Here is a 21,265-nt window from a genome sequence, read left to right as displayed (position 1 = left end):
AAAGAGCTCTGCTGTAAATAACGAGCAGTGTGCCAGAAGCCAATACCGAAAGACATCGGCGCCAATGACGAAGGCACTACCGACCCCACTGTCAGTCTGAAGCCATCAGTGTACACAAGGGTACTACTGCAAAATTCTGTGGGAAGGTCGTGAAACTGAAGGTGATAGAATGAGGGTGGTGTAGTGTCCTTAGGAAGCAAATGAAGGCCAAGGTGAACATGGGCCACCGCACAAAGCCAAGGTGGTGAATGGCTCACATCCACCGGGAAAGTTGCAGTGAACGTGAAGTTAATCTGCCGTGGCAAGAACGGATAGCGAACTCCAGGAGGTAATGGAGAAGAGGGATACGCCCTGTACTGGCGATCAAAGGAGACATCGAAGGAGGCATACGTTGGGTGGCCACGAATGGCAGACAAAAGGCATGCATACATGTTGAGGAGAAGATCACAGCAGTAGTTCGCCAGCTTCTACATACAGACACTCAACCAGGCTAGTGTAAAAGGTGCCAGTGGCCAAATGGAGGCTATGACTGTGGATGGTATTGAGATGGTGTAAGAAGGACAGACATGCAGATGCATAAACAAAGCACCCATAGTCCATTTTCGAACTGTCAAGGGACCATTACGACCGGAGGAGAATGGTTCGATCTGTACCCCAAGAAGTACCATTGAGGACTCGTAGAACATTAAGAGGCTGCGTACAGTACGCTGCCAGGTAAGACGTGGGAAGACCAAGAGAGTTTCCTATCGAGCAGGAAGCCAGGAATTTCATAGTTTCAATGAATGGAAGAGTAACAGGCCCAAGATATAAAGGTGTTGGGTGAAACCAATTGTTGCAAAAGAAATTCATACAAACAGTTTTGTCAGTGGAGAAACGAAACCCATCGTCAACGTTCCATGAGTAAAGACAATCGAGACATCACTGAAGATGCCGCTCAATGAAACATGTCCATGAAGAACTGCAATATGTGGCAAAAAGAGAGCCAGAGATGCCCGGCGGGAGGGCGATAGCAAAAGGGATAACAGACAAGGCGGAACACTGAGACATACCGTTTTCCTGGATAAAGGTGTCCGACAAGATAGAACCCATAAGTACCTTGAAAACTCAAGTCTTTTAAAAATACCTCAAGGAAAGAGGTCAGGCAGCTACGGAAGACCCATGTGTAGAGAGTACGGAGAGCACTAGTCCTCCCGCAGTTGTTGTAGCTTTCTCCAAACCGAAAAACACGGCCACAGTCTGGGATTTCCACACAAAACCATTCATTAATGGTCAACTGCAGCACGGCGCAGTCGAAATCCACGCTGTGCAGTGGTTGGTAAATTATGAGACTTGAGCCACCACACCAGCTGGACATGAGTCATACGTTGCATCACCTTGCAAACACAGCTGGTGAGAGAGATGGGGCAGTAGCTAGAAGGAAGATGTTTGTCCTTACCCAGCTTAGGTATGGGTCTGACAGAGGCTTCACGCCTGCATCTGGGAAACGTGCCCTCTGCTCAGATGTGGTTGTACGTCTCAAGGAGAAATTGCTTGCCCGCAAGAGAAACGTGCTGCAAAATCTGAATGTGAACAGTGTTTGGCCCCGGGGCAGAGGATCACGATGAAGTGAGAGCATGATCTAGCTCCCTTATAGTAATGGTGGCATTGTACCACTCACAATTCTGAGAAGAGAAGGGTATCATCCGAGGCTGCTCCACTCGTTTCCAATGAAGGAAGGCAGGGTGATAGTGGGAGAAGCTTGAAATTTCCGCCAAATAGCAGCCCAAGGTGTTGGAGATAGCAATATGGTCCACGATGATACCGTGTGCTACTGCCAGGCTGGAAAATGGAAATGGATCTTGGTCCCAGAGAGCCGTCTGAGTGGAAGAGGGGGTGGAACTGTTAAAAACCATTAGTGAATGAAATCCAGCTAGCTTTTCTGTTATCCCGAAGAACGCGACACTGTGCACCCATCTGTTTATAATGAATGCAGTTTGCCATCATAGGATGACAGTTAAAAATGCGGAGAGCCCATCTCTGAGCGCAAATTGTGTCGTGCCACTCCTCAGTCCATCAAGGGACCGGGACACAGCGTGGTAAAGAGGAAGTGCCAGGAATGGAACGTTCTGCGGCGGTAAGGATAACGTTTGTAAGGTATTCCACCTAGTCATCACAGCTGGCGAAATCATGTTCGTCAAAGGTCGCCAGGGAAAAGTAAAGCCTCCAGTCGGTCTTAGTAAGCAACCATTTGCGTATGCGCAGAGGTGGGGCAGGAGTCAGCAAATGGATAGCACATGGGAAACGATTGCTCAAGTAGGTGTCAGGAAGAATGGACCACTCAAGACAGTTGGCAAGATGTGCAGTGCAGAAGGATACATCCAAATGGGAAAAGGTGTGCAACGAGTCTGAAAGGAACGTGGGTGCTTCTGTGTTAAGGCAGAAGAGGTTAAGTTGATTAAGAAAGGCTGCCAAGAGGGCATCTCTCAGACAGGTTCTGGGAGAACCCCAAATAGGATGGTGAGCATTAAAGTCACCGAGCAGCAGAAATGGGGGAGGTAGCTGCCCAATAAGCTGGAGGAAGTTGGTCCCAGTGACATCGAACGACAGAGGATGTAAATGGTACAAAGGGAAAAGGTCAAGTGAGGAAGGAAAAGGCAAACTGCAACAGCTCGACGACGTGTAGTCAGGGAGATGGGTTGACTATGAATGTCATCCTGTGTGAGCAACATGACTCCCCCATGAGATGGAATGCTGAACTTGGGCAGAAGATCAAAACGGATTAGGAAGAAATTCAAAAGCTCAAGACAATCATGAGGACACAATTTCATTTCCTGAAGGCAGAGTACAAGTGGACGTTGTGATTTTAAAAGCAGCAGTAAATCCTTAATGTTGAATCGAAGGCCACGAATGTTCCATTGGAGGAGAGTCATGATGAGGAAAAAATGAAGGGGTATCATCTCGGCAGCTGCCAACTCCCGGTCTGCAAAGACTCGCTGCTATAAGGCACAGAGGCAGGAGGATTCTGCTCTAAAAATTCCACAGACGTGTCGGCTTTCTTCTGCTGTCGGTCTGCAGAGTCCAGCAAGGAAAAATGGTTGGTGACACAGAGGCTGGCCAGGAGAAGGTACCTTGTTGCGACACCGTCAAAGAGGATCTTTGTGTCGGTGAAGTAAAGACCATTTGCCTTTGTTGGACTTCTTCAAGCCTTTCTGATTAGCAGAGGAAGATTCAGGTGTTGGTTGGCTGGAGGAATGTAGAAAGTCTTCACAGGAGTATTCCTTCTTTCCTTTCTGGCCTGCCAGTTGTGTAGCTGGTGACTTCACCCCATGATGCAAGAGTTTGAGGGCTTGTTGCACAGCTGGACGAGGGGACTGCAATGCTACCATAACACTGGGTGATTTCACAACCTCAGAGCTGAATCTGAAGTCTCATGTCTGCGTGGCCATGTCATTCATGGAGCAAGATGTAATAAGAACAGTACTGTAAGTGCCAGACAGTAGAATGCAGGATTTGCAACTAGCCAATAACTTGCGAGCGACTGGGTAAAGAACTTTTTCATTTACCTGGACAGCCTGGTCATTGAGATATATGGGACAATCGCAAGAGGAGGTGGCATGGTCGCCAATGCAGCTGATACAGCAGAGAGGAAGAGATGGACAATCACCCTCATGCACATCCCTACCATCATTACACATTTGGCTGGGTGCCGACAAGACATTAGAGTGTGGTTGAAAGGATGACATTGGTAACAGCACATCAGGTTCAGAATATTGTCGGACTGTGAGAGTCTCATAGCCTGATTTGGTCTTGGATGGAAGCACCTCTCTATCAAAGGTGCGAAAAACAGTGCATGTGGGCACTAAAGAGGCACTTACCTTTTTCATCACCCGATGGACGGCAGTGACACCCTGATCAGAGAGGTGTGTTTGGATTTTGGCCTCAAACAGACTGTTGAACAGTTTAGTGTAAATAACACCACAGGAAGCATTCAGAGTTTTATGGGTCTCAATACAAATAGGATAGCCATGGAGAAGTGAAGCGGCATGCAGTTGTCCTTGAGAATCGGAAGTAGTCTCCAATAGCAAAGTACCATTATGTAAACAAGAGCAGTATTTCACAGGGCCGGCAACTGCATCAACACCTTTCTGAATAATAAACAGAGTTACCATTGCGAAAAACTGACCGTCTTCAGTACGTGAAACCACGAGGGAATGTGGTGCAGCTGGAAGGGTCTTTCAATCGTTAGGCTCATTCTGTTTTGTAGACGTTGATTGTGAAGACGATTGACACATTGCAAGAAAATCCCCCACGATTGCCTCAAATGCCGAAGCAGAGGAAGGATAGGAGAAGGTGAACGAAGAAAGGAAAAAGGAATGAAAAACAGTGGTGAGACTGTTCTTATGTCAGTTACAGACTGTGCGGAACATTCCCAAAAACACCCGACATATTCCCCAAGGGATGGGAAAAAGAATAGCAAGAGGATAGAGATGCAGCACGGAAGGGAAAAGATGCTGTGAAGCCTGGGGTCCCGTGGTAGATTTCTCCCCCATGTGAGCAAAAAACTTAACTGCTAACATCAACATCTTTTTTAATGAGCTGTTTTTAGACGGAAAAAGCAAGGCAAATGTTGTGTGTGTATTATTAAGCCCACTGTTGTTATTTTATTTCAATAAAACAAAACGCATTTGTGATAAAAATGTGTGTCCTTAGAGATTTAAAATACCTTCACTGATTTCAGAAATAACCTCAGAAAAAAGCAGGCCTCTTGAAAGAAGTGTATAAGGCAGGGAAGAATTGTGCCAACACTATAGGTGACCACCAATAACATGTTGGTTCTACTATGTCCGTTACTGTCAGTTATTATTCACTGTGTAATGTCTATTATTTTACAGGTATTGTGTGATTTTTCTCTTGAGACATATAAGAGTACATACCGAACAAACCGCCACCAACTGCCACAATTTTCTTCTTCTTGTCGTCCATAATTTTGAATATATAAATTATCTTCCACGTGCCAAAATGTACTAGAGTAAATGAAGTGTCTACAAAACGCCACACTGCACAATGTACCTATGGTGAGACAGTTGCAATTCCTGAAATCCATTGCCTGTGGCCTCTTGAGGAGAACTGCCGTCTTGGGTCCTTGGATAAACACTGCCATCCTGGGTCCTTTGATAAACACTGCCATCCTGGGTCCTTGGATAAACCACAAAAATCCTGCGCATTATACCACACACAGACAGACTCGAACTGCAGGCACATCGGTAAGACTAAATCTGATGGGCAGGGCTTGTATATTAGTGGGAAATGATGAGCTTCAGATAGGCAGGCTCGATCTGTTAGAGAAAGCCACAGAAATGGCCTGTGGTTTTGGGCCATCGTGGAAGTCCACTCGTTTGGCCAGCTATTCACGTGTCACAGACACCATGTTGATAAAATGAGACCACGTTCATCAATCCATGCAACAGATAACTTGCGTAAATACTCTGATAATCGGTGCTCACCGTAAAGGTGATTGTTGAGCCGCAGGCAGGCATGTAGAAACGAATCACACTCTCACAACTAAATTTTTGGTCATAGCCTCTGTCAGAAAACAAGAGCATACACACATTCACACAGTCACTCAGACACAACTCATGCATACAAAACCGCCATCTCCAGCCGTGGCATCAACAATCTCTGAGAATTAGATCCAAACAAATCACTCCTCCCGCCTCCCTGCCTCTTGCCAGCAGCTGCTAGGCTAGTGGCAAGAAGTGGTGGCAGCACTGACTGCAAGCTGAGGGGAGTGGTAGGAAGGGGAGAATCAGTAAGAATGAAGGAGTAGGGAAATGGCGCACGTACTCAGTTGCGCACAGCCAGTGACTATGCATGATATCTCAGCAAGCAAACCATTTTATCTACAGAGACAAAAATGAGATTTTTCCAGTGGTTTTTTCAAATTTCCCTCATACATCTGAAATTCCTTCATTTCCAGAACTTGTGGCAACCTTGTTATTGCTTGAACTGCTACATCTGCAGAATGAAATTTGAAATGTTTATTATTTATTAATTTTTACTTCTTATAGCTATATTCTAGACATAGTTACATGACTAATCTTGATGTATATAACTGCATAGGCTTCCATGGCCAGAGTTAGTTGACATAAGAGTTTTCTAAGTATCATACTGTGTCATAATGTAAAAAAACGAGAACCCAATGTTTTGGCCACAGTTACAGTGTCCTTCTGCTGGGTCTACTGAGTAGCGACTGAAATGTTGGTTTGTCCACTACAGTTTTTTACATTATGATGCAGTACAATACTCAGAAAACTCTTACACGAACTAATCTTGATACAGTCCAATCAAGGCCTGTGAATGATTTAGCAATGAAAAGAAAAAAACTAACCAGTCTGACTGTACTATATAATACATTTGGCTTAACAGCCCACATGGAAAAAAAAAATGTCCAGTTGAATAACACCACGAGAATTATTGCTGGTGTTATCAAATTAGTCTTTACGCAATGACTGCCAGTAAAAAGCTGCACTCCACACTCCATCTTCTTCAACTGCATTGCGTAAATGCTTTCACTAATGAGTACAAACATTTTGAGCATGGATAATAAAACCAAATCAGTCTACCAAGATACTGATGCCACAAACAGTAACCAAATTCCCTCTGTGAAAGGGGGGGGGGGGGGGGGGGAGGCAAAGGTCACTGTGGGAGAGGAGTTCAAGCTTGCCAACACAGAGCACAGGAACTGGAGAATGGACTGGACAATCATATGCAGTGCCCAAAATCGACAGGATTCGACCTGACAGGCAAAACGTGGTCAATGCAAAACTGAATTAGAATCCAGTGTGGCTGGTGTGTGCCATTTTTATTTATTGTTACACACACACACACACACACACACACACACACACACACACACACACACAAATAGGATACCAACCATCCCTACTTTGTGCCTGCAGAAAACCACTGACACATCAAAGAAGAATGCCCCATATACAATAGCAGACCAGAAGATTTTCTGCTGACAACTACAAAGTCGATAGATTATACATAAATAACGAAGATGTATACTTGCAAGGTGTTATGTTATATATGTTATGCTTTACATTCGATGTATTATTTTTTCAGCATGTCAAAAAGCCATATGATACATACATAAATCTTTGTGAATATCTTTCACTTTAATATTTGTCTTTTTATATTGTGGTGACTATATGTTATGAATGCATCCTCCTATGATGTAAGTTTACCAGCATATCTTCTAACATAGCTCAAATGTTGTGGTTTGTTATGAGAAGGAATATAGGATTTTCTGCAAAGCAGCTTTCCTTTCAGATATTGTCACTGTGAATCACCCACTACGCAATGGGTGAAAAAGATAAGAGCAAACATACCGTGTATTTAGTCCACTTTTACATGAAATTTCAATGTTTAAATATGCCAGAAGTATCTGATGCACTGAGAAGCACACCTGAAACTAACTTTCAATTGAAATATGTTGCTGTAGGGTAAATACTCACTGACGGGTAACTTATTTAAAAAACATAAATATGCCATAGTCAGCTTTTATTTCTGGCTAGACATAACAAAGTAAAGATAAAATACATCTCTTTCTTGTTTGTACAGGCAGTAAATACTTTAATGGTGCTAAATAATACATGTACAATTAGTTCTGTGGCAGATAGCACTTCGCAGAAAAAAAAAAAATTCTGAGAGTTTGCTTAGCAAATCTTCATTAGTTTGTGCCACATCTGCAATTAAAATTTTCCACTTGCCTTGATGGCTATTCTGTAAGTGAATTGCAGTTTCTTTCAGTACAAGAGCTTTACTGAGAGTAAGCACATATCCTGCATAAACTGTTGACACCATTCTGCAGTTTCATTATCATTCCTCAAGGAAGAAGAAACTGATGCAACTGACAACTGAAAAGGTTAACATAACCACGAAAAGATTACCATTTTCGAAGCACATATGCTACACAGGTCTCAGCAAGGTCTCACACATAAAACGTGTCAGTAATGTAGAAGTCAGACAGCTGAAAATAATTTGTTAATCTGTGGAACTTGGCCAACAGTGTGGAGAACAAACACCAACAGGTGTCACTTATCAGTAAGTGATAATTCTAGCACACGTTTCAGTGTTTCCTCTTCTTGTTGCCTCTGCCGCTGCTCTTCTTCAGATTCGCGCTGAGACAAGGCCAAGGCGATCTGCAGTTCACGCTCCACTCGTCCATCAGGCCCCCTCTCTGTCACATTGGCAGGTGGTGTCCACTCCACAGTGGGTGATGATTCCTCAGGACTGGGGCTTGATAGGTTGTGCTGATACAATGCTAAGCTGGCCTGGATCGCCCTACAAAGCAAAGCATCTACTGCAGAAGCAACAAAACTACTACTAGTTCCTAGCAAGGCAGATGTAAATTGTACTGTGATTAAGTGTATCTCAGTTACATTAACAGGAACAACAACCTGCAATAAGAAAAATCAATGTACTATTTTCAAACCCTAAATTTGTAGAAGGAGCTACTGTACATTTCACTCTTTATGGATATAGAATATGCAATTTCAAACGTGGACAAAAAGGAAAAAAAATCTTATGTGAAAATGGAACTTATGCATTAACTTCCTTCAGTGAAATTTTGTAGTTTCAAGTTGGAAGTGGGGCATGTAAAATTTTCGACAGGAAATAAAATACAAGAGGAATAGAAAGAAAGATTTGTCGCTTTTCAACACATGATGCAGTCTCTGGCAGGATAGCTGCTATTAACTGTTAAGGTGTGGTACAAATGCATACAGAAATACTCTGTACAAAATAGAAATTTCAGTTTATAGACAAAGGAAAAATTGGCCATACTTATCTTCAGAAGGTGGTCCAACTCCCAGTATTGCCAACAAACACTTAAAACAGAAAGTAGCACTCCTACCTTTTGCAACTACAAGTGCCTTCTTCAGAAGGAAAGAGGTATTCGTTGTGGTGGAGGGTTGGAAAAGGATTGGGGGGGGGGGGGGGGGGGTGTGCACACCGTAGTTCGAAACAGACCCAGGTGTTGTAAGGAGCGAAGAATGCAAAGATGAAGGAATTTAGGCCGGAGAGCAGTAGTTAAGCACATTAGCAAACACAGAGGGGTTTCCTCTCAACTTATTAGCATCAGAGTGAACTAACCTCCACCCCCTTTTTTACAACCTTCCTCAAACAACCTCTCTGAACACAAAACATACAGTTTTAAAAGATAGGATTAGTTCTTCCAATTTTTTTTAATTTTCTGCTTTTTGTTATTTTCGTGTTTATATTGGTAGTACTGGGAATTGTCCCTCCTGAAGCTAAGTTATGGCCAGCTCATCAGGTTTTCTGTTAAGCTTAGAAATATTTTTGCACTGATAGATACTAAGAGTCTATTAATGCTACTGATTCTGGGACATCCTTACATATGCTTTTACAGATTTTATTCTGCAACACTATTATTGTTTAGGTGAGCATGGAAAGACTTTCTGAGATCACAACAATCTTTCATTTACAGTAAAGGTAATACAAATAGGTCTCTTATCACAATTTCCAAGCAGGATCAGTGTGGGAGATTACAAGGATTCAGTAATCCATTCTGGACACCCTCGTAGGCACTGCAAATGTAGAACCGCCAGGAAAATAAAACTTTCTTCACACGTACTGAAAGTATTTGGGTGGATATTGTCTTACCTCTGTAACTGGCGCTCCTCCTCAGCTTGTACATTTGGAGTGGTAGGCCGGGATGGACGCTGTGCTCTTAAGGCCTCCCAGATATCCACCTGTTAACAATATTCAAAACATAAGGAAACTGGTGATTTAGAAAACTAAAAATTAGGGCCCATGCCTACTTAACAAAATTAAAAAAGAATTAGATCATTATCATTACATATGCATCAATGTGTTTTAAGCCAATAACATGGCGAAGGGAATTAAATACCCAAAATAGAAAATACACAATTATGAAGTCAGACCACTACTCACACTGATGATAAGGTGCCAAGTTGGTGGCAAGTAATCAGGTGCTAAGTTGGTGGCAAGTAATCAGAAAGAATGGTCAAATGTTCAAATACTACTTTCTGTGGAGGAGTGAGCAGTTATGAAGCCTTGTAATGTGGGTAGGAGAGGCTAATGGGGATCAGAAAGTTAGAAAGTAAGTCCATTTCACTAGGGAAAAAAAAGAACCTCTTTCAGTTAGAGTTTTTGTATTTTTACATATGTCAGTTTCCAAATTTCTCAGCTAACTTTCAGAGAACTATGAATCTCGAAAAATGGCAAGGATTCTAGAAATTACAAAATATGTATAACACAGGATACTTTTCACCTGCTTGCATGAAGACCTGCCAAAGTGAATGGGCTGACAGCCTGTCCACTTGGGAAGAACTGTACTGTGTCAAATTGTGCTGTGTTGAACGTCATGTACCAAGGTATTGGTTTACCTCATAATTGGAAGAATATTTGGCTAAAATATGATTATTATGAGTTATTTAATAATTTTGTAGGTTGTTGTTTGTTAACTGTTGTAGTGAGACAGAGGAAGGGGGGGCATTATAGCTACAGGCGATTGAGTTGCAAGCATCAGAAGTCTACCAAGTGGCAAAGATTGTATATCACACTGCAGCTGGCTGCAAGCAGCATCCCGACAGCCAAGGAAAACAATGAAATCATTATTAAAATTGGTGGTAAAGTTGTTCATTTATTCATTTTAATGGTTCTGAAATGTAGTTTTAATAATAGTACTGTTTTAGTTGAAGTTGAGAATGGTTATATGACCATAATTCTTAAACATTCCAGATGTAGCCAGGCTTGATGGTATGAGTGAATCATTGGTATTATTGATTTTAAGAAAGAATTGAGGTTTCATGGGATATTTCATAAGTTGATCTTCAATTACAGTAAAGTACTGAACATAATTTGGGAAGTTGTCTTGGCCAAAACAGGTTGTTATACTCCATACAGGACTGTTGTGATTTTTTTTTTTTTTAAAAAAAAAAGAGAAAGGCTCTGAGCACTATGGGGCTCAACTGCTGTGGTCATAAGTCCCCTAGAACTTAGAACTACTTAAACCTAACTAACCTAAGGACATCACACACATCCATGCCCGAGGCAGGATTCAAACCTGCGACCGTAGCGGTCATGCGGTTCCAGACTGTAACGCCTTTAACCGCTCGGCCACTCCGGTCGGCGTGATTTTACAGGTACACAGTTGTTTGATGATAGTTTCACAAATAAAGTCTCTGCGCGGGGGGGCGGATGTTAGTGAAAGTAAAATATTTTACAGAGCTAACTTGCAACGGAGGCCTGTTCGCATGTATTTTTCAATCTGAAACAACCAGAGGTGTTGTGTAGTATTCACTGACTATGTTTTATCCTTGGAAAGATCAGTCTCAAGTATCACTTTTGCATCCCAGAAAGTACTGACTGTAACCTTTAATTTGACAGGCACATTTTTTGTGCAGGCAAATAAAATCAGTTAATTCTTTTAACACTACTGAGAAATTTGTGTTTACATTTGGCTTCATCAACATTCAACATATTGTCCTGTACAAAGCTATCTCATGGTTTATTCTGTATGTAAGATGTACCATGCTGCTCCTACTGAAATGGCTATAGCTTGACTTTACAATTTCCTTAATGTGGCTCATCCTCCTAAAGATATTATTGCATGTAAGAAGTCAGCAAGAATTTGTTAACTGTTGAAAATGAGGTATTTAACTCATAAATTTCCACCTGGTTTGAATGAATTTCAATAAAATTTTATGATGGCACAGTATAGTATTGTAACAGGACATTCTCCTCTAGCATTACTTTTCCTCAGCAGTAGTTGTCGATTCCAGTATAATTTTTCGAATTTTGGACAGGTTAATATCATCTCAACAGCTTTTCTGAAAACTTTCATATACTTTTATACACAGTACGGTATATTTCCAGCTAAAATTTATGAAAAGGAATTACTTTATAAAATATTTTAGTTTTGATGTGAATATACAGCTAAAATCTTTTTTCTAAACATTTGAAATTATGAATTATTTGCACACTTAAAATTTCTTTTATTAATTACACAATTCTCTATTGTTTACTATGTTTATTTCTGAAATCATTTATGAAATAATAATAAAAATTAATAAGATAACAAAAAGTAGTAGGAATTCATTTGATAATAAAAATTTTAATTCCTTTGGAATACTGTTATTTTTGCAGAGTGATGGAGTGGTTAGCTTGCCTCTGACGTGATCGGCCATATTTTTGTATAACAGGTGCGAACAATGTAACTTCGGCTTTGTTAATGTGAAAAATCAAACTACTGTATGATATCCTAACATGTGAGAAAATTCAGTGAAAAATATATTTACATCAAAAACTTCTGCAACAACTATCTCCCAATTTATTTAGTTCAAACCAACCATGAGGAGCTGATGTTAGATTTTCAGCTTCGAGAATCAGACCCTTAGACAAGAAAATCTGGAGCCATCTCATCTCAATGTGATAAACTAAGTAAACCTGAAAGAATATGACTACTTTTAAAAAGTTAAGTAAATATAACTATTAAGGAGATTAAACTGAAATTTTACTTATGTTACCATGTCTCATCATAATAAAATTTACATGCCAGTCAAAAAAAGATTTTAACTTTTCCTCATACAGTGTCTTCAAGTGTTTGCATGCACAGAAATTGATTCCTGCAAAAGGTTTTATATTTCTTTAAATGTACCTCATCTTTTTCACTGCCTGCTTCAATAAGAGACTGCTGAATTGCAAACTGCAGCAGTTCATCTTCTTCTTCCATACTGAACTGTCTGCGTACCTCAGCACCTGGAAATAGACACATCACTGAAATACATTATTTGCACTTGATGGCAATTTACATGCATTTATCATGAATCTCAACACAAGCCGTTTATCAGAAATTTTTTACGTACACTCATTTTTGAATTCATTCAAATGTTTTAAATAATCCCATGACAGTCCTTCAATTTGACATAAATTAGGACAGCAGATTTTTGTTTTGTTTCAAAGACATGATAAACACTAACATTGTCTACGCCTGGATCTAGAAATGACCCATCCACATATTCCCTCACTGGTGAAACATAAGTCAAGACAGGAAAATGTAACCTGTAAGCATCTACTCTCAACTATCAACTTCAGCGCAACCATAGCACATCATTCAGTGTGGGCATGATCATAAATAAACTCCCCACTTCTATTGGCTTTATTACCAACTTGTACTCAAAAGGTTAACATGAAACTCAGCTGAAGAGCATGTAGCTCATTGTCCTTTGCACATCTTCAAGTGTTTCCATCCTGGGCATTTCATTTCAGATTATGTCCTCTCCAAATCCAACTTATAGACCAGCTTTTCTCAAATGGATGTTTTTTAGTCTCACAACATGTCTTCCTAGTTATCCACCATCCTCTACCCCATCCCTGTTCTCCATTCAATCAATTTCAGTCTTCTTGTTCTCAGTACCACACATTCTTAAAATCACATCAGACTGCATGCTACTTGGTTGTTTTAAAAATGTGTACATGTAGTGGCATTATACATTGCGCCTTTGGGAAAGAGTTAATCTATTGCTTTAAGAGTGCAGAATCAGTGCATATGACAAATTTTCTGATGTGACAGCTCTCTTAATGCAGTGCCACAAGGGCAAACACATGCTTCAGCTCCATAATCTATGCAAACGGGATGTATCTCCCGGTAGAGGAAGGCTCTGAGTTGCAGCTTCTTGACTGAGCACAGTCCAAAAGGATGTCAGTTCTACACATACAAGTCTCTATGTGGGTAAACACTGCTTAATCTATGCATAGTTAAAAGATATCGAAAAAACCAGTTGTACCTAGAACTCACAATAAATGAGGCTTAACAGCCACAAGTGGAAACTAATTTTTTAGAAGATTTTATCACAATTTTTAAAAAATATCTTTTAACTCTTATACAGATAAGAACAAAACAACAACCTGACTTCATCAAATAATTTTCCACTTTTGTAATCTGTCTTAGCAAATCTCCTGGAAATGCTTTGGGAAAGAGTTGCTGTTAATTAATCAATGGTGAAATGCACAATCTTTTCACCAACCTTTTCTGTCATTTTCATTCAAAGTTCAGTATTTATGAACACTTTCAGTCTAATCTCGTGTCACATGTTGACTTTCTTTGCTGAGCGGTGGTATGTTGATAATCTAGTATGTAGGACTCATTTGTGAAATTCTTTATTTGTTGTATTACTGATCTCTACTCATTTTAATGTTTTCATCTGCTTGTGTATTATTACCTAGAAAACAAACAGTTTCTATCTCAAAGTTAGTCCCTCCTGCTCAATTTTCTTGCTCATGTAACTCAATTAACAGCACATTTTTCGGCTTAACCTGGCAATGGGCGATAAAGACTAAATGCTGTTTCAGTAACTGCCTTATCATAATTTGCATAAATGTTGCTCATTACACTTTAAACCTCTGTTTTTTTTTCATTGTTAATGATGTTTCCTTGATCCCTGTTGAGCTATAGCACCCATATAATGTAGCTGGCCAGGAGGAGGAGGAGGTCATCCAGAAACTTTGCCCATTTTTGATCTTGTGTAAGTACCTCTCAACCACTCAGCACCTTAACTGTTTGTTGACTTATTATCTTCACTCCTTCGAATATTTGTATTCCACACAGAATTTTCTTTAAGCATATTCTATACAATTTACATTACACATTGCCAAATTTCCATTCAATCTCTAATCGAAGTTCTTTGAAATACACCAATGCACTAAGCACAGGCAAGAATATTATATTAGTGATACAAAAAACCACCCTCATAAAATTAATAATGAAACACTGAACCAAACTCAACTTATTCAGATAATCATTAACAAAATTCTGAGAGGACTCACCCATTTTTGTATATGATGGTGGTGGTACAAAACAATTGTCCTCCACAACACAACTTATTCTATCCTCTTCGCGTACGATCGATACTCCCCCAACTTCTTCATCCATTCCGAATATGTTACCAAAAGTAATTCTTGCATTCAGAACATGGAACAACGGAATTTCTAGGAAGAAATAAAACTGTACATAAATATAATAAACAAAAATCCATATTAAGATGAATCATCATTAGTCTGAGGTCACAAAATACCTATTTTAACTGGAAATCCAGCAGGAAGCTGCATCTGTATGAAATCCTTCAGCTTGGCAAAATGTGAACTGGAAATTGCCATCAGGTCAACTATTGGCATGATCTGTTCTTGCAAGCTGAGAGGATAGTCTTCACAAAGCCACAATGTAGCCTAGAAAATTCACCCACATAGTAACACTTAACGCATCCATATTTTAGATTTTGTATTCAGCAGAGATTCATGTAATAAATATCAGAGCAGTATTGAAACTATCCCGTGGACCATGCATTTTGAGGTGATTTATATTAACAGCAAAAATATTATCTGACTCAACTCAAATGTAAGGTTCCCAAATGAGTTGTTTTTGTTGTAGTTGTGACATGCCAAAATAATATTACACAGCATGTTAAGGGTCTTGTGTCGCCTCAGCCCATTACGGATAGAATTACAGTCACGTGTAAGGAAATTGTATGGATATGATAGCCTAATGTTTCAAGATGTTATATGTGGTGTATGTACACTGTTGTACAGAAATAAAGCATCAGGAGGAAAGCAAGAATCTGTCTGCCTGATGGGACAAGAGATGCTTGTATAACCTCTCTCTGAGTAGCAAAAGTGCAGAACTGCCAGCTGGAATTGGTCGTTATTACACATCATGGTGGCATAATTCAAGAATCACACAATATCGAAGAAGGAAATCAACTGTTCTTTTCCTAGGTACCACCTGGCATTTGCCTTCTTCTATGCAAGCCTCAGAAAATCTAAATATTTTTAATACAAACTCTCCAAAATGAGACTAAAGTGTCTAAAACAAGTTGACAGACTGTTTCAGAAGTATAGCACATACTTGGAAAAAAAAAAAGCATTGCCTAAACAAATGATCTCTTCCGAACTGTTTCTGTTATCTGGTAATTTGTACTTGAATTACACAGACAATGGGAGAAGTTGAAAGTCTAATCACCAAAATTTTCTGTAACAACTTTGGAACATGCCTTTAGAAAACAAGACTGAGGGAGATACAAGAATTAAAATTGTAGGAAAGGAATTAAACCATCTGCAATATGCTGGTAGATACAAAAGATGAACTACGGAAGACAATAGAACAATGCCAAAAATGAATAATCAACTTAGCATAAATTTGAAGCAATCAGAGATAAAGATGAAACCTAATAACATCGAAAAATCACTGTTACATGTAAATAGCATCCAACATTAATGTGAGGGGCAAATAGTAAGTATGCAACACTTTTTTCTGAAAACAGGTTGGATTTTATTCAGGACTGCAATGCACAGCATTATTTCCCACTCTCTCAGCTACAAAACAATAATTTTCAACATAATCTACATTCAATGCAACAGCATTAGGCCACCTTAGTGGGAGGGCATGGTACCACTCTACTAGTCAATGTCTGGAGTCTATGTTTTACTGCATCAATAAGTTCCCCTCATACAAGTACTGCATCCAGCAGAGTGCATCCTTCATTGGGCCAAAAAGATGGAAGTCAGAAGGTCTGAGATCTGGGCTGTAGGTGAATGAGGAAGAACAGTCTAATGAAGTTCCGTGAGCTCCTCTTCAATGCACAGACTTGTGAGAGGCCTTCCATTGTAGAGTAGAAGGAGAAGTTTGTTTGCATTTTTGTGGTGACAAACGTGCTGAAGTCATTTCTTCGATTTCCTGAGTGTAGTACAATACACTTCACTTCAGAGTTGATTGTTGCATGATGTGGGAGGAAATCAAACAGAATACGCCCTTCAAAGTCCCAGAAAACAGTCGCTAAGACTTTATCAGCTGAGCATGCAGCTTTGAACTTTCTCTTCAAAGGAGAGGTGGTGTGGCGCCATTTCATGGATCACGACTTCGTTTCTGGTTTGAAGTGACGAACCTACATTTGATCACCTTTGTCAATGTTCAATCTGCCTCGTAACATGGCAGCAACTCTGCACAGATGGTCCTATTGTTCTTTATCATCTTCTGTTAAGCAGCGAGGAACCTGCACTACACACATTTGAGTACCCCAACAGGTGGACAAGTGTGTCAGTAATATCAACAGACATGTCTAGTTGTGCTGCAAGGTGTTTGTTTGTGATATGTCGATCACCTCAAGTTACAGTGTCCGTACATTCCAACATTGCACATTCCAAAACTGCAGGAGTCACAGATATGTGTGATCAGCTAACACACAGATCAGACAGGTACATCACTCCAGAGGTCCTGTAGCATCTGCATGTTTATGTTGCAGCTGAATTTCAAGTTCGTGTCATACCAGTGAAGCTCGTGTGTTCAATGGTGTAGTGTCGTGTGTCAAGAGCACTGTGTTTTCTACTAGGTTTTTATATCTCTGTGTACTGTTTATTCCTTGCTGTGAACTTGTATATGCTTTGTATGTTCTGTGTTTTGTGTTCCATTCTCGACACTGTCACTCCAGGTTACAGTAGTAATTGCTTACGGACATCCTCTCGAGCATCCATAAATTCAAGAATTATTTACTTTAGAGGTTACAGTCTGATTAGTGTGTGATGGACAGTAATAATTGCTGTGCTCCTTGTTCATTGTGTTCGCTAAATACAGTTGTCGTGCTAAAGTATTTTGCTCCAATAAACCTCCAGTCTCAGAGTGTTCACGTTTTGCAAAAGTCGGACAGCCCAAATTGAGCTGTACCTGACAATCCATATATTCAGGAGATCAATGGACTCCAAGACAGCAGAAAGCTAGCTGCACATCAGATATCCATCAAAGTTTTTTGAAAATGCTGGTCAGGACAGTCATCAAATACAACAGGTGTAATTACATGAGGTGTTTGGGAAATACATGCTTTTACTTGGTCAGCAAGCCCAGCAACAGTTCAGAACAATGAAGAGAAGCCCAATAGCTGGGAAAAATTCCACACAGAGCCGAAGGAAGCATCTGCTGACAATTAACAGCAAGTCCACTTAGCAGAAGAACTGAAGAACAGGGCCCAATGACACAGACATGCATACAGCATGTTTTGGCCCTTTGCAACATTGTGAATCCAAGCATGACTGAAGTTGACAAAATTTCACATTTGGTGAAATGAATCACAGAAGGATGTCACAACAAAAGAATTCATCTGGTGGTACCAGCGCATCAAGGACAATTCAACAGGAAACTGTCAAATGAAAGGGGTATGATCAACTCCCGAATGTGGTCTCTATGTGATTGTGGAAGACCATCATGACCTCTCCTCTGCCACATGTTAGGTTATACGAGGATAGTGAGAAACATTTAAGCTAAAAAAAGAATCAAATGATTTCAGATTAAACAGCACATTTAAATTTAACATAATACAAGGAGTAGGGATATCCTAGTATTTGTTAATGGTTGATGAGATACAATTACAAACATGAGTGCACCATGGTATTGATACATATGGCTGCAACCTTGGTGCTATAAATTACATTTACATGTTATAGTAGTGACATCTTACTTATATGATGTAAAGATGACATAGTAATGTTAACAACTTAATCAGCTACTACATATGAGTGCCCCAAGTGGGTTAATTCATATTTTGAATTATGTTAAATGTGCTGTTTAACATGAAATTGTTTGATTCTTTTATTTGTTTAAATGCTTTTACGCACAAGACAAGTTTCACATACCTGTGTTATTTGCACTTATTCCTAAGTAATGTTCTACCAAATATAACAGGATTTACATGCCTGATGATACGTACATCATAAATATTGCTTCAAACCTCACCAGTTAATTAATGAGTGAGTAGAATTAGTAATTGCACTGTATGTATTAATTTTGAATTGAGGCAAAATTACATAACTTAGTTGGCCATGTGTTAATTTCATGTACAAAGCTGAATATTTACCTACTAAAATGTACTTTAAACAATGTCAATGATTAGCTGGACTGTTATATTTATGGATGCAGCGAATATTATTGAGAGATTTGTTACTGTTTATGAGCAGGCAACTACCAAACAAAATAAATTGTTCCTAATCTTTCCTATCCTACCGAACACTGAGGGGGGGGGGGGGGGGGGGGGAAACTGTCATTCAGTCAAGATGGTATACTCGGTGATGAAACAAAGCAGTAGCCTCTGCCAGAAATAGTGACTCTTAGACAATGTGTCTAATAGTGTATTTTAATACGACAGTATGCAATCTTAGGGAATGTATAACACTTGTAAGTAAGCATTATAAATATGGATTCTTATATGGTTATATCACTTGTTATGTATTTCACTGTTATTGTCTAATCTGCTTTCAGAAAACACTTGATAATAGCACTTTGAAGCCAAAATCATGATTGTGTATGTGTAAATGTAACACTATAAATAAACAACAGTCTAATGGCGGTACTAATTTTAAAGAAATATTTGGATTGTGTAACACTCCAGCTGCCTTTGTATGTATAAGTGGTAGTCAAATGAAAATCCAACACCCGCCACAATGGGACCATTCAAAATTAATCACCACAAGCATTAAGACATTTATCCCACTGGGAGATGGGACGGTCAATTCCTGTTTCGTATAATACGGTCGGCTGCTAACGGATCTGCAACCATGTGTGCACTTCTACCTCCCACTGAAATCTGTGTCCACACGTCTTTCTTCATGTCACCAAGGGTGTGAAAATCACATGGTGAAGATCCAGGCTGTACAGAGAACATTGCATTGTTTCCCAACCCAATCTCTGAAGCATAGCCTTCGTTTGATTGTCAGTGTGGGAGCAGGTGTTAATAGTGCAACGGGATGCTTCGTCTTCTCGAGGAGCTAGCATTGTTAGCTACAACAGGCAGAAGATGTGCTTTAGCAATTTTGACTAAGATAAACTCATTCTGCAGTGTTCTCCTCCAACATGCCAGTGTAGAAGTGTGCATAGAATCAGCTACATGCAATATGTAAATTTATTTAAATATCAAAGCCAACTTCGGAATTTTCCTTTGTGTAGGACAACTTGTAAAAGATACGCATATGCCGATTTGAAGATCTAGATTCACATTTTTTACTGATCGTGTCACTTCTGTATAATCTTTCATTGAACGTATCAATAACTGTTTGTATCATTATATACTGTGCAATTTCAAACATTTACGAGTGCCGCGATAAACTCACACTGTTATCGTCAATTATAAGCTTAAATTCAATTGTGCTATATTAAAATTTTTGAGAACAGTAGGCCTATCGTCATTCAAAACAATACTCCTCTAATTTCATTGTACAATTATGTGAGAATCGGGTTATTTTGGAGGATTTTTGGACATATACAAAACTATATTTTTGTAAGTTACCAGCATGAATGTTTTGGATGCGTAATTTATTTTGTAGGAAATTAGCATTTGTGGTTCACAGTTCTGTCAAAGACTACATCAACTCTGACTCTCATTGTGTGAGGTCTGTTCAAAACATCCAGAACTTTGCTAACAAAATTTTTGTATGCTTACTTTTTACTTATTGTACATTGTCTCCTCTGAAATCTTTTTCAGTAGTGCTACAGCTCTATTGTGAGCCTTGGCTTCTTCAACACTGTTCCTCCACATTTCTGAGTTGCTTGCTGCTCTTCTCACCCCCGGACTCCCAAACTGGTGAGATCCACTCTCATGACATCAATCCATCTTCTTCCAGGTCTCCCTTTTCGCCTAGCTGAATGGATCACACCTTTCATCATTTCTTTGGAATTCTATCCTCTGTTATTCTTTCCATAATTTCTTTGGAATTCTATCCTCTGTTATTCTTTCCATGTGTCCTAGCCTTCGTATTTGCTGTGATTTCACAAATTTTACATGTCCCTACCTTGTATTGGCACTTTTAATTTGGCACTGTAGCATGTTCTCCAGCCTTGTTCCTCCCTTAGTGGACCATAGATTTTGCATAGTACGAGGGTAAGTCAATTATTATCTGCAATTTCGTTATATTTTTGTTTATTTTGGTAGTACTGCTGTTTTATGTTGATGATACATGCTTTGTTTATTTGTTGTTATATATTTGCAATTTGCAAGCTGCTAGGTTAGTTTCGTTATCACTGTTGTTGTTGTTGTTGTGGTCTTCAGTCCTGAGACTGGTTTGATGCAGCTCTCCATGCTACTCTATCCTGTGCAAGCTTTTTCATCTCCCAGTACCTACTGCAACCTACATCCTTCTGAATCTGCTTAGTGTATTCATCTCTTGGTCTCCCTCTGCGATTTTTACCCTCCACGCTGCCCTC

At 39.7% G+C, this 21,265-nt stretch overlaps 1 protein-coding gene across 2 annotated transcripts in view; it reads right to left on the bottom strand.

Moving 5' to 3' along the window:
- Window positions 1–7,528: 7,528 nt before the first annotated feature.
- LOC124716086 (ankyrin repeat domain-containing protein 13D) overlaps window positions 7,529–21,265 on the bottom strand; it is a 141,501-nt gene continuing 127,764 nt past the window's right edge. For both annotated transcript variants that reach the window (XM_047243144.1, XM_047243145.1), the window contains 5 exons: window positions 15,105–15,255; window positions 14,857–15,018; window positions 12,689–12,789; window positions 9,670–9,758; window positions 7,529–8,328 (listed from right to left, as the gene is read on the bottom strand). In XM_047243144.1, coding sequence (XP_047099100.1) covers window positions 8,079–8,328; window positions 9,670–9,758; window positions 12,689–12,789; window positions 14,857–15,018; window positions 15,105–15,255 — 753 coding nt within the window. In that variant the 3' untranslated portion in view covers window positions 7,529–8,078. The remainder of the gene's footprint in view (window positions 8,329–9,669; window positions 9,759–12,688; window positions 12,790–14,856; window positions 15,019–15,104; window positions 15,256–21,265) is intronic.

This window comes from Schistocerca piceifrons, chromosome 1, assembly GCF_021461385.2.
Source record: "Schistocerca piceifrons isolate TAMUIC-IGC-003096 chromosome 1, iqSchPice1.1, whole genome shotgun sequence".
Classification (NCBI taxonomy): Eukaryota; Metazoa; Arthropoda; class Insecta; order Orthoptera; family Acrididae; genus Schistocerca; species Schistocerca piceifrons.
Note: the sequence above shows the minus strand (reverse complement) of the source record. Positions and strands in the feature narration are given on the sequence as shown.